Raw genomic sequence first — 14,149 nt, 5'->3', positions numbered from 1 at the left:
ATCAAACGTCACATAAAACCAAGTGTTTTCAATCACAATCAAAGATAAGCGATTTCAAGGTTAAGCTTTCAATCATAGCTTAACATCATTCAAATCATTCATAAAAACCTATTCGTGTATAGTTTAAGTATCATTCACAATCAATCAATAAGTCAAGGTTTTCCAACACCGACGGACAGGTGAATATGTTAACCTTTTTATCAGTCAAAACATATTTATACTCAATGAGACGAACGCGTGTTTGTCTTAACGAGTCAAAACATATCTGTATATTTGCAGGGAAAGGTGCTGGTGGCTCTAAGTGCAGTTATATAAGTCGGTCAAATATTATAACCAGAAGGTTATAACTTAACCATTTGACTCAAAATTAGTTAGGTTTTGACTTGTCGTATTGAATTAAGTCGTGCTACCTTGACCCGAGCATGTAAAACTAAACATTAAAATTAGCTAATACTGAAATGGGTCAAATGGGCCAAAAGTCGACTAAACGACTAAACATGTGTTCAACTGACTAGAACCAATATTGGTTAGTTTCATTTTGATCCAACTTAAAGTTTTTACATAAAACGAGTTGTTTGACCCGAATCGACATGATCCGGTAACTAACTTGAACCGACCTGTCCGTTGATCCAAAGTTTACATGAACCGACCTGCCCGTTAACTAACATGATGCTTTAAAAATTAGTGACACAATTATATTACAAATAATTTCTCAAATATCCTTTTAATGAGCTACGTTGTGCATAGACTAAGCTTTGGTATTGCGAATTAAAAACCTTTTTTTATGCCAATTAGTGTTTTTATTTAATTTAACATCTACCTGAAACTCAATATTATCTACTCGTTTTATATTATACTAATTTCATTTATAGTTAGAGTGTCCTGTTTATTATATTGTTTTTTTGTAGTGTCCGACTCAGCCGGGAAGTACCGAGTGTTGTTATTGTCTTAAAGTTCATGGAGGAGATCGTTCATGAAGGACTTCAAATACTCGTTGATAACAATGTAAGTGTAATTTAACAGTTAACTTTAGGAACAATTTAGTTTGGTTCGGTTTTATTTTTCAATGGTTTGGCTTCGGTTTTAAATAACCAAAAACCGTAATTAAATTTACTCTTTAATATTGTATATTACATAATGAAATTTACTTCTTAAGATTGTAAATGATCTAGAGTTTAGTTTGAAATCACATAATTACATTTACTCTCTAATATTGTATATAGGGGTGTTCTTCGGGTAAATTCGAGTCAGGTTGGATATTCAGGTACAGTTAAAAACACAATCCTACTGTGTAATATTGTGATATACACTATATTCAAAAGGAATATTTTAGTTTGGTATGTCATATTGCTAGTATGCTTGTTAAAGGTGAATATATATATATATATATATATATATATATATATATATATATATATATATATATATTTATATTAACCTTTAAAACCTGAAACCCGATCCGAACCTACCCGACCTTATTTGGGTCGGTTCTTGAGTCAATTTGCATTGAACTCATACCCGAACAAACCGAAACTCGAATAAATAATCCGAAGAACACCCATACTTTGAACGATAGTAAGAAATGGTTCAAGGACAACAATATTTGGTTTGTCCAACTTTTGTAACGTTTTGGTTTCTTAATTTTCATCTTAGGTAGGGGAGGCAAATACGAATACACGGGCGGATTTCGATGCGGTTCGAGAAGAATGGTCTGCGTATACGACAAAGTTTATATTTCGTTAGTGATATTAGTGATATGCATGATATTAAATATTAACCGATACTTTTGTTAACTTAGAGAATATACGTAATATTTTGATTTAGCATTTTTAAATTTAGAAATGGAATGTGTAATTTGCTGCTATGTTTTTAGTAATTAATGTAAATATTAGTAATTATAAAAAACAATTTTTTTAAAAAAAATTATACAATGACAAGCATATATGCATGTCGTTAATGGGTGTCGTAAACACCAGTTTTGAAAGTGTGTCATAAATGCATGTCAAAAAGGGGTGTCACAAATGGCTGTCATTAATGCGTGTCAATAAATATGACATACCAAAAGCGTGTCATGTTCAATTTATGACAGGGGCTTCCTTGACGCGCATTTGCGTGTCATAAGTGCCCTTTAATGACATGCAATGCGTGTCATTGAAAGTCTTTTTTCTAGTAGTGCATTATTATTGTTATAATTTTAAAGAATTATTACTTTTATTATTTTATTGGATCACCATTACGTATCCTTGATAAAATCATATAATTAGACTTATAAATATATAATTTAAATAAATAATATTAATACAAAATATACTTATAATTATTTGAGTAAATATAAAATACTAATGTATAAATAGATAGATGATCATAATAATAATAATGTGTTATTAATTAAATATAATATGTAGTAGAATATAAATAAATATTTCGTTTAAATCTTTTATAGAAAATCTATTTAATACGTTTAGTATATATATAATATATAAAATAAATATAAGTAAGTTTATCAACGACGAGAGATCACAAATAATGATGTCGGGTTTTTATAAAAATAAAATTTACTCATTGTTAATAAACACTTATAATACTTACAAATTTTATATATATATATATATATATATATATATATATATATATATATATATATAATCTATAACAAGATTATTTGCCAAGAAGCTAGCCCTGCTTACGGTGCGCACATATGATGTATATATGTGTGAACCCTCGGGTGGGCAAAAGTGAAATTGCACTAATTTTGACGTTATTTTACTAATCACGTGAAAATAACGTTAAAAGTGACGGACGGTTAATCAGGCATCATGTAGTGGCGTTGATAGCTGAAAGATAAGGGTACATGCACCGATCAGCCGGTGTCCCGATGATTGAGTGCTATGTGCCTTATGTCCAAGGCTTGATGCAAAACTACTATCGAGCCGGGGGTCTCACCGGAAGCAGCCTCTCTATCCCTATGGGGTAGAGGTAAGGCTGCCTACATCTTACCCTCCTCAGACCCTACCATAGCTTTGCTATTGGTGGGATATACTGAGTACGATGATGATGATGATGATGATGATTTGCCAAGAAGCGTAAAACTTTAAGGTGTCGGTTTCATAAAATCAAGTTTGTTTTATTAGTTAATATCAATTAGAATTAGTTATAAACATAAAGAAAACAAATTGAAAAATAAATAACAAAAACGAAGCAACTGGGACTCGAACCCAAGTGGTAGATGGTTCAGAATCAGAAATAATAACTTAAATACAAGAACTGCTATTAACCCAGGTGGCAGATGGTTCAAATCGTTCGTTGTAATATTAAATGGTGTTAGGGTTAATAAATTATGGACTGAAACGAACTTGAGACATAAACTAATTACCAGATTTGATTTTGTATTGATGGAGAACGGCTAACCACGAATGACGGCATAAACGATGACTGGTAACGATCCTTTCAGACCACGTTAATCTAATCAACCATAGGGGTTTTAATCTCGAGGTCCAGGCGACGGTGCAGGCAAGTTTAATTGTAATTATATGAACCCTAGATGGTGTAATGCTATAAAGGTAAAGACGAGTTTTATTGATATCTCAATTCGTATATAATAGATCGTTTTCTTTAATTAGACGAGTCGGTGTGATTCGAAATATGCTTATACATAATCTGCCAGTATCAATTCCACCTAAACAACGAGAATTAAGGATCAAGTAATGCGTCTGGGTCACGGATTTGGTCAAAATATGGGTTCGGGTCACGGGTTCTGTTTATGGGTTTGAGTTTGTTTATAAAATATATTAATGTTTAATCATGTTTTGCAAATTGGTCCCTAGACTATAAGGATGGAAACAAAACATGGTTAAAGTATACTTGAGGGTAAAAAGAGTCGATTTTCAAAGTTGTTTATATATAGTAGATATATAAACAATTCAAGAATAAAATAATTTCTTTGATAAACGCAATAAAAAATTCCCGAAAATTGAAATAGGTGGGGAACTATAAATTGAAAAATCCACGTTATTGCATTTCTCAATCAAGTTGAGGATGTCTTTAAACCGGTTTTTATTCATGAACTGTGGTTTTTCTGTAACTATTCATAAAACATTCCATTATTAGAAAAACAAAAATAACAAAATTTAAATCGTAAAATTTTATGTCAAGTGCTTATATTTTCTAAAATTTAGTTTTTCTTATGTATAAACGTGTATGATAAATGCCTAAATAGCATCAAATTAATTTGTCCATATATGTTTTAGTTTTGTACTAGCTAATTGCCTACACATATATAAGCTGTATTATTTACACATATGTGTGTTATATTACGTGTACATATGTTTAGGTTATATACATAAATAAACAATCAGATTAATTTGTCAATTTCAAAATTCTTTTTGTTTTTTTTTCCTTTTAAAATACCATTTAAATGTCTATTTAATAATTTAGACACTATGTTTTGTCTATTTATACTTCATAGTTTATTAATATTACAAATACACAAAAATAATTGGGTAATGCAACTTTTTGGCCGGGAAAGTCAATTTTTTTGTCGGAAAACACTACCTGAGCCACCATCACCAATTGACTCACCGCCAACCAACCACTATCAGTTAAGTACCATCAACTGATTCTGACAATGGTTCTAGGGTTCCAGCGACCTCAATAAATGAGGCTTTTACTAGAAAAAGGTTTCTAAATGTACAATATAAAGTTACCATGATGTTTGGGACAAAATTGTTGAGTTTTCGTGAAAAAATGTGTGTTTTCCGGCCAAAAACGTTTTTCCGGCGGCTTGAAACTAACAACGTTAGAATTCTGTTAGTCGCGGATCGTTATGAACATATACGTTAAAAGTTGGGACCGTCAGCAGCCAATTCGTTAGTTGGGACTGGCAGTGACTAAAATACGAATGTTGAGACCAATAAAAACAAATTTTCCCTATTATAATTATCTTTCATAGGAACTTATATCAATCACTGGGGAGAATAACATAACTCCAATTTCAAATGGAGACAAAAACCCTCAAACTTCTCCACCATCGGATTTATAGAGGAAACTTGGAGATATCTATGACATTGATGCTGTTGCTGCGAATTCAGCTAATAAATCCAAGGAAAAACATATTGACGTCTCTGGCGATAACAATCTATTAATTCCATGTGTTGTCATGACTTTAAAAACACTATTTGTTTTGGTTTTGAATTTTCCGGTCATGTTTTACCGGTAAATACATTTACATTTGTGTTTTTTTAATATTTGTTTCATGATTTATACTTTGTTTGGTTGGAAATAAAGAACTTTTATTGGTTTATGAACAAAATTTGACTTTGTTTATTTTGCGTTTTCCAGCATTGCTTTACGGGAAACACATTTACGTCGGTAGTTGTTGTTATTATTGTTATTATTATTATTATTATTATTATTATTATTTGGTTTCATTGGTTGGGTTTGCAATTATAAGCTTTCTTACTTATTTTTCAAATTAATAAAACACTTGTTTTCCTTATCAAACTCGTATGTTACACGGGCTCTAACCTAGTTTATTTATATCTATATATGCTTAATGTTTAATTTAATTGTGACATCACCAACCATTCAACCAATAAACAGGTAAGGTGGTCGATTCAATGTCCGATCCCGTTATAAAATATATTATTATCTTATGGTGGTTATTATATGAATGAAATAAGAGATAAGTATGTGAATATTTAAGAGGTAGATGGAAGTCACAACTAAGAAGCTGTTTTTAGAAACAAAATAGTCATCACGTCACATGTGTAGCGTTTACCATGCACCAAATTAATGTGTATGTTATATTCACATTTCTAAAACTAAATCGTGTGTATACAAATGGGTGAAAATGATAAAGATTGCATTTAATTGGCATGGTATATTGGTATATCCGCTTCCGGACCATAACATTGAAGTGGCCCATTATCACAAAATTTATGACGAGGGCACGAAGCAGCCGAGCTAAATATTGAATATTGAAGTATAGGTGCATAAAATCGGGTACTGGCAATAACCGGTTTCGGGTTTGGTCAAGCGAGTCAAGCCAAATAGGGTTCATAACTGGTTATAGAATGAAAAGACGTAACCCTGTGTAATGAGGTAGGGTATGAAACTGGGTACTAGTATATAACAGGGTTTGTGATTTTTTTAAACCCCCAGTATTTAAATTTTATAAGAAAAGTTTTAAAGTTCACTTTTAAATTAATTTATAAAATTTTAGAAATTACAAAATCATTACAAAAAGAAATGAAAATTACAAATGCTTTGTTAAATGGAGCTTTAATCGTCGTCTTCATTATTATTTTGAGTGTTGTGATTGAACCAAAATATAGCTACCTATTTATGGCTAAAATGATCAAAAACACACACGAAAAAAAGTAAGCTCTCAATGGCATTGTAGTGGTTAAAAACGGACATGAAACTCCAAGCAACTATAACTGGTTATATCGGTGTTTGGGTATTGAAAAAAACGTGGTTCGGGTATTAAAAAATGGTTTCGGTTTATGCTTTTACACACATATAGAGGTAGGGTAGCAAAAAGCCTCATATACCCACGAGATAACACCAATATTTGTGCAAATTCCTTTGGTGTAGGTGGTGATCTGTGTTTCTTCATGTACCCTTCGGGTAGGGCTGACAAAACATGTCTTAATGTAAGTATCAAACATGAACACGACTTGTCTAACTCCTCTATAACTCCTGTCTATAACACAGTTTTAAGTTTCATATATCAACAAGAAAAACGACGGAGCCTAGCATACTGATTTTAATTAATAAAAAAATCACATAGTTTTTACCTTTTTGATTAACACATTTAATTGTGTGTCTTAAACAGAAACCCAATTGACGGCCATATATTCGGGTAGGGTATAGTAGGAAACCATTGTCTAATAGCCAGGCATAAGAAAACCGGTTTTTGAAAATTTCTTTTTTCTGAATACGGTCCATCCCGTTCCCGGGTTTTGAATTTTTTTTATCCTGACATGGGTCCAAACCCGGTTTTGATGTGCACAACTAGATTGAGGTATTGTGGGCTTAGTGAGTTGAATCTAAACATAAGAAAGCCTTAAGAGCCGATGGATGGAGTGGGCCTCAATCAGTTGTGGGCTTTACCCTAGAAAGATACAGAGGCCTGTCTAAATTTAAAACAGGTTATTTTGGTCAGTATTAGGCCCGAAACATTGCTGTTGACTAGAGGATTCAACTTAAGAGGTGTAAATCATAACCGGCAACCTAACCGAGACGAAAACTGGTTATTAACCGGTATATAAGAAACCGGTTACAACCCAAGAATGAACTGATGGTAAGGACCAGTTAGGGATTTTTTAGTAACAGACCGGTTAAGGGAATGGTTAACAGACATAAGATTAGTGTTGATACAAATAATTTCAATAGGTTATTATCAAATAACCAAACTGCACCGATTACATAGGTTAGGGATTTTCCCTCCAAACCGGTACCGGTTTTGACTATTTGAAGAAAAGGCAGTTTTGTAACAGGTATTCTAGAAACCTGTTAACCGGTAATCACGCCTCTAATTCAAGTAGTTACAAATATGTAGCGGGTCAATAGTAGACACGTACAGAAACCGCTTTGTAGTCGGTTTAAAACCATGCTCGACTGATTCAGTTCCAAACCTACCCAATCGGTTTGCATTATTTGCATCCAATTCTTATAGTTTGAAATTCAAATGTGGCCATTTTAAGTAGCTCCCTATTATTAGTCGGTTATAACCTACTAACCTCACAAGTAGTTATGGTAGTTAACTATGGTTATATGCTAATCCTTCTACAGTTAGATTGGCAAACGATACACACTTGGTTTAAAAGAAGTTTGTTCGGCACGAGACACTACACTTTTATGGTAATCATCTAACATTAAATCTGTTTTTGAGCAAAACAAACCATATACCCCCATTGTGAAATGTACCAACTGTTGCGTGTTTGTTTTTGTATCAAGACCAAACGTTCAGTATTCCACAGATTTTTACTATTTATTAGCTTTGTTGGGTTCTTGATGTTGATATCTTCTTGTGCAATTCGAGTTTTGACATCCGTTCAGCCTCAAGTGCGCGTTCAAGCTACAAAGGATAAGAAACAAATGTTTATATTGATAACAATGTGTTGCAGAAACAAATCACTGTCAAGCACCTTTGCTGCTCTGGTACTCCATTCTCCAAGTATGGCCCGCAGCCTTTCGTTTTCCTCCGTATACTGTGTTTCATTACCAACAAAAAGGTTTAGATGATGACCATATCGGGTCAACTATACATAATTATCTTTAGTTGACAGTATTAAAAATACCTGATTGTTCGTGTTACGCACGCCCTGGATTTCAGTCTCTTTCTCAGCAACCAGAGATCGAGCAAGACGTAATTCAGATTGCAGTTGATTCATCTGCAGAAACAAATGAAATTATTTATGCATTTTATACAAACTTATATCCCAAAGTATGGTATAAAAGGCACCTATCATAGAAAAATAGCTTATGTATGAGTATTACCTCAGCTGAAAGTGTTCTTAGCTCTTGATCACGAGCTGCTAATAGATGAGCGAGATCGACCTAAAGAAGAAGGTTATTAGAAACGCCATAAAAATAATAAGTGTTAGAAAACCATATTTACTACCTGAGGTGCCATCCCATCACCAGATCTCTCATATTTGCTCAAGCATTCTTGCAGTCGAAGAATATGCAATCATACAGATGGTCTTTTTAATTATTTTAAACAAGAAAAAGCATAAAATCAGCACCTAATCTTTTCATCATTATTTACCTCCTCACTCAGAAAATTAAGATTCTCTCTCTGATACTGTAGCAAAGCCATCTGCTGATCAGATAACCGTCCACCATCATTATTATACCTGTGATGCATAACACCTCTCTAATCAGTAGACTATTTAGATTAATAACTGCCAATTCCCAAATGTATTAGAAAATAACTAATTTTACCATAAAATATCAAGAAGTTAAATTAAAGATTAGTGAGGTGGTAGGATACCTTAACCCTTCTAGAGAGGTTGATGGTTGAAGGGGAGAATACAAGGACTTCAAAACATCTGGCTGGGATTCCAATGTGTTGTACTGATGTACATTACCTGCAAGCGTCAACTACTTGATTATCATATAATGAATTGCCAAAAACTTGATATGATAACAGCGAATTATAATTAATTTGGGTCAAAACATGAAAGATGTTTCAACTGAATTTTTAATTGGCAAATGAAAGTTTAAATACCCAAAGTAGGATACACCTCCATTGCGACCGAATTCAATCTCAGGCAGGTAATATCACTTACCGATATATACGCTCATGAAAGAACCAGCAATGATAGCTTCAGCCACCATAATAATCCTGAAATTTTGAGATAGCTAATATAATGTCAGCAAAGAGCATCAGTTGATTTGACCATGGGATTCATAGGCTAAATATATACAATGATTTAAGAATGAAGCGAGTTAGACACTTACTAATATTAATATTCGAGTTTCAGTTCCCTAAACTGGAAAGGAAGTTACCTGAGTATCATAGATATTGGAAGACTTCTAATATTCGGCTCCCAGACCATTATAAGTAGCATCACTCCAGTACCTAGAAAATGAATTTCATGTTTTGATAGATGTCAACAAACAAATGTAAATGCAGTTTCCCTGGCTTTTTGAAGTAGGAAATTCATTTCATAGAAGGCTTACTAAATACCCTTTTACAGTTTTCCACTCAGGAGAATTAGCCTTTTGAGTCTCGTGAATTGTCATTCTTAAAATTGAAATACTTGTTCCTTATCTAAGAAACAGAAAACTGTAATGAAAATATACATACCATATGACGTACTGGCAAAGGGCAGGCGAACAATATGCTTCAACTTTTGACTGAAAATATAATAACCCTACATAACAAAAACCAATGTGAAAATCATTAAAACTGGCATTCAGAACTATTCCAATTATATGTTTTCAAAGTGTGACATGTGAATCGTTCACTAACTTATTTCAGGCCTACATAAAGTCCATAAATGATTGAACCAAAAGAAAAACAGAAATGCATGTTGTACTATCAGAGCGGTTACCTGTAATCTAATATTCTGGACCTGGTAAACCATATACTGCTGGAAGATACCGGTGATGATCAACAAAATGATATCACAAGTGCAGAGTATCTGCAACGTCAAGTACTTCTCAGACTTGAACACCCACGGAGCTCCAAGCGCCAACACGGCATAACCTGACTAAAACCATACATAATCAAGCCAAGTGTTTAAAAATCTTTAACACTGCGCCGATAAAACAAGAACCGACACGTACCAAAAGTACACAATACAAAACGCTTCCAACGATGCTTGTACGCTTCCGGTGCCCACATAACGGAGCTTCATTTGATATATCAAGGAACCTATACAAATCAATAACATTAGTACATTACAGGCTGATATGAATCAACTATGTTGTATAACAAAATCCCAATTGTTCCAATTAGGTTATGCAATTGAACGAAAGGCAATTAATTATGAATAAGCAGCATATTATAATTGAAATACTTACAGATAATTGTCGTCAGGAGAAGCAGAATTGGAAGCAGCAGGACGATCAGAAGACATGATCCTTTAGGGTTTCCAGATTCCACTTGGCTCAACTCCAATATAATAATAATAATAATAATAATAATAATAATAATAATAGGTATTGTGTTTGTGATTGAGTTTAATTAAACGGGTTTTAATCGGGTTAAAAGATGCCCAAGTCAGTGCGTGATTTCAGTTCTTTCGGATCTTCGAGGATCAACTGTTATCAATCATTCACCTCGAATCGCTTCACACATCTCACTGTTGAAACTTGAAACAATCATGTCATCATTGTATCAATCCATTCAATTGCATCATTGACATTTTAATAACTACTAGTTTTTTACTTTTAATAAATTTTATTTTTTTTACCGACTAATAAATCCATATGTAACAACGAGGAACACAATGACAAAAAAGATGACCCATACGTTCGCGACTACTAGCAGCGTTAGATAGCTCAAGCCTGGCATATTTTATTTTGGGGAAAACCAGCCGTCTAAAAGGCCAGTGCGGTAAAACCATATTTGAATCTGATTCAAAGTTAAGACCTTGCGGTTTTCGACCCAAATACTCACTTCTTCTCTCATGTGACTTGAGCAACTTGATGTCTATTATTTGTTAAGGTGTTGAATATTAGGCATTAATAACAACTGGTTGTTTCCCTTTGTTAACTACATGTAACACTTGATTGAAAGTTTCACTAAAATAGTAAATAAAGATACAAGATTACATTTCTCAAATTGTAAACTTAGTGATTGATTTTTGAAAGATTTGTTGTTTGTTTAAAGTAGTTTCAGTTTTGAACATCAGGGAAAATTTTCTAAAATAATCTAATATAGTGAGAGATTCTAAATTTGTCCACTTAAAATTGTTTTTTTTTTTCAAATTAGTCCCTCTTCTAGCGCATCGCCGACGATGTGTTAGGCTGTCCTGTCGACGAGTTAGCTAACACATAGTCAACGATGTGTTAAGCCTCCAAAAACATAGTCAACGATGTGTTAAGTCTCCAAACACATAGTCAAAGATGTGTTAGGCCTCCAAAAACATCGTCAACGATGTGTTAGGTCTCCAAACACATTGTCGAAGATGTGTTAGCTATCCAAACATAGGGTTAAAGATGTGTTTAGCCTTTTGTTTGTTTTTTTAATATTATATTATCATAATTAGTTTTACTTATACTTGGTTTTCTTTCATAACGTTTTAATATATAAAGTTTTATATAATTTTGAATTTACCGTCCAGACGTGTTTTTTTTATCTAAATGTTGACATATTTTTTTTAAACCATGTCGGGTCATTCGATATTAATTTAACACCGCTTGGTTTTGAGTAAATTTATATAAGTCCGTAAAAAACATGTCTCAATGGTACATTCGAAATTATATAAAACTTTATATATTAAATGTTTTAACAAAAAACCAAATATAAGTAAAACTAGTTATGTGATATTAAAAAAACAGACAAAAGGCTAAACACATCTTTAACCCTATGTTTAGATAGCTAACACATTTTGACTATGTGTTTGGAGGTTTAACACATCGTCAACTCTGTGTTTGGAGGCCTAACACATCGCTAACTATGTGTTAGCTAACTCGTCGACGGAACTACCTAACACATCGCCGACGATGCATTAGAATAGCGCCAAATATGGAAAAACGATTTTGGGGGGGGACAAATTTGGAATCTCTCACCATTAATGGGCTATTTTGGAATTTTCCCTAAGATTTGGTGGTTTGCAAAAGGGTGCTGCTAAACATACTCATCTCCCCTTCATTTTACTAAACGCACTCCCTCCCTCAAGTTTTGCATTAATACGATTTAAACCATTATGTTTTTCCTTTACCATTTTGTTATCTTTTATTATCATTATTTTAAAAAGTGTTTTTTATTCTCTAATGAGTTTTTCTTTTTCTTTTTTTTTCTTCATATTATAAAACCGTTTTTTTTTGTTTTTTACCATGACAAAAAAAATTTGTTTATGTTAAAAACATTTTTTTATCTAAAAAGAAAAAAAAAATCAGTTTTTTTAGGTGTTTTAATACTGTAGAGTATGTCTTTTTTAACTAACTTTTAGTGATAGCTGATATTTCTTTTAAAAAAAAGTTGCATTGTTTTTAATCAATAAAATAGATTAAACATCGACTTGATCAACAAGTTGGTTCTTTTCTAATGTGATACTAATCTTATGCACCCGAACCTAACAAAATATATTCAAATGATTTTTTTTTGTCGGGCGTGAGACATATAATAAGATAAAAGTATACAAATCGTTTTATCGTTTTTATAAAGAGATTATATCATATTTTTTAAATATATTTTATAATGATAATAAATATAATTATGATAAAGAATAACAAACACAAAAAGAGAGAAAATAAAAATAAAGCTTTATAAAAAATAATCAATATTACTATTATGATAAGCTTTACAAAAAAAATATTAGAGGGTAGTAACATTTCAAATAAAATGGTTAAAGGAATTGAAATTCTTGGAGATGATGTATGATAAGTACACGAAGGGGTACGTTTAGCCTAAACCTTTGCAAAAGATCAATCAAACATCAAGGAATTTAGAGGTAAAATTTATGTTTCTTTTTCTTAGGGTTTGGTTATTAGGCAAATAGACATCAATTAATTTCTACATAGTCATACTGAAACTATGTACATAGCACAACCTCATTGTTTTGTTGACTCTATCGCTCACACCATGTATTCTTGTTGAAGGAGAATTGTGGTTTTAAGCAAGCCCCAAGAGCTAGGTTTTCCAAGTCCTCAACGACTCCTTTTACACTTGATCTCACCCGGTCTATTTATAGCATGTCATCACTTGTCTATTGTTGACACTCGGTTTCATGTAATGCGCTTGTTTATGTAGATAATATTTTGATTATTGGGAGCTCTTTTTTCTTTTTTATCATATTTGCTTCAACAGTTTCCCTCAAAAATTGCGCTGGCGACTTTAACAAATTTAGCTATACTTTCTTTGGGTCGAGGTTACTTTCTTCGGTAGTGGATTACATCTCTCGTAGTAGCGTTTTTATCTTACATACATGGAGCGTATTGGACTTATTAAGTGCAAACCCTCATATCTTGTTTCATAGTGTTGACAACTTTTTACACTCTTAGGTGTAAATATGGATGACCTACAACTAAATGCTCAATTAGGGGATATAGTAGCTGGCTTTGATGTAACCGAGATTGCTTATTCTATCAGTATGGTTTTTCATTTATTCGAAGACTTATTAATCGACACTAGATGATAGTTAAGTGCATTCTGATATGTCTTAAGGGGGCTAGTGCCAGTGAGTTGGTTCTTTCTCGTTCTACAACATTTACTATCCATGGCTATGCTGATGACGGTTTGGTTTTTCTTGATGATCAACGGCCGTATACCTTTACCATGTTCTTCTTGGATTAAATCTTATTAGTTGAAGCTACAAGAAGCAACACACGGTTAGCCATTATAGTACTGAGGTGGAGCATCAATAACTAGATCATGTTGCTATTTAGATTAGTCAATTATGACTTGACTGCTTGAGAGTTATGGACGAGTACCAGTTATGCACCCACTCTCTGATGTGACAACATTGGT

At 32.8% G+C, this 14,149-nt stretch overlaps 1 protein-coding gene across 1 annotated transcript; it reads right to left on the bottom strand.

Annotated features, from left to right (window-relative positions):
• Positions 1-7,501: 7,501 nt before the first annotated feature.
• LOC143630183 (protein FIP1-like) lies at positions 7,502-10,920 on the bottom strand. Its single transcript, XM_077099260.1, has 13 exons — positions 10,537-10,920; positions 10,300-10,387; positions 10,065-10,223; positions 9,818-9,884; positions 9,517-9,589; positions 9,297-9,352; positions 8,999-9,095; positions 8,774-8,861; positions 8,627-8,689; positions 8,503-8,562; positions 8,304-8,396; positions 8,151-8,213; positions 7,502-8,080 (listed from the first exon to the last, which is right to left on the bottom strand). Exons 1-13 carry the CDS (start codon positions 10,590-10,592, stop codon positions 7,997-7,999), a joined length of 1,047 nt encoding a protein of 348 aa, XP_076955375.1. The 5' UTR covers positions 10,593-10,920; the 3' UTR covers positions 7,502-7,996.
• Positions 10,921-14,149: the final 3,229 nt, after the last annotated feature.

Source organism: Bidens hawaiensis, unplaced genomic scaffold (assembly GCF_021521415.1).
Source record: "Bidens hawaiensis isolate Kalapana, Puna unplaced genomic scaffold, B.hawaiensis_p1.1 tig00005588_1, whole genome shotgun sequence".
Taxonomy (NCBI): domain Eukaryota; kingdom Viridiplantae; phylum Streptophyta; class Magnoliopsida; order Asterales; family Asteraceae; genus Bidens; species Bidens hawaiensis.
This window is presented reverse-complemented; position numbering and strand designations above follow the sequence as displayed.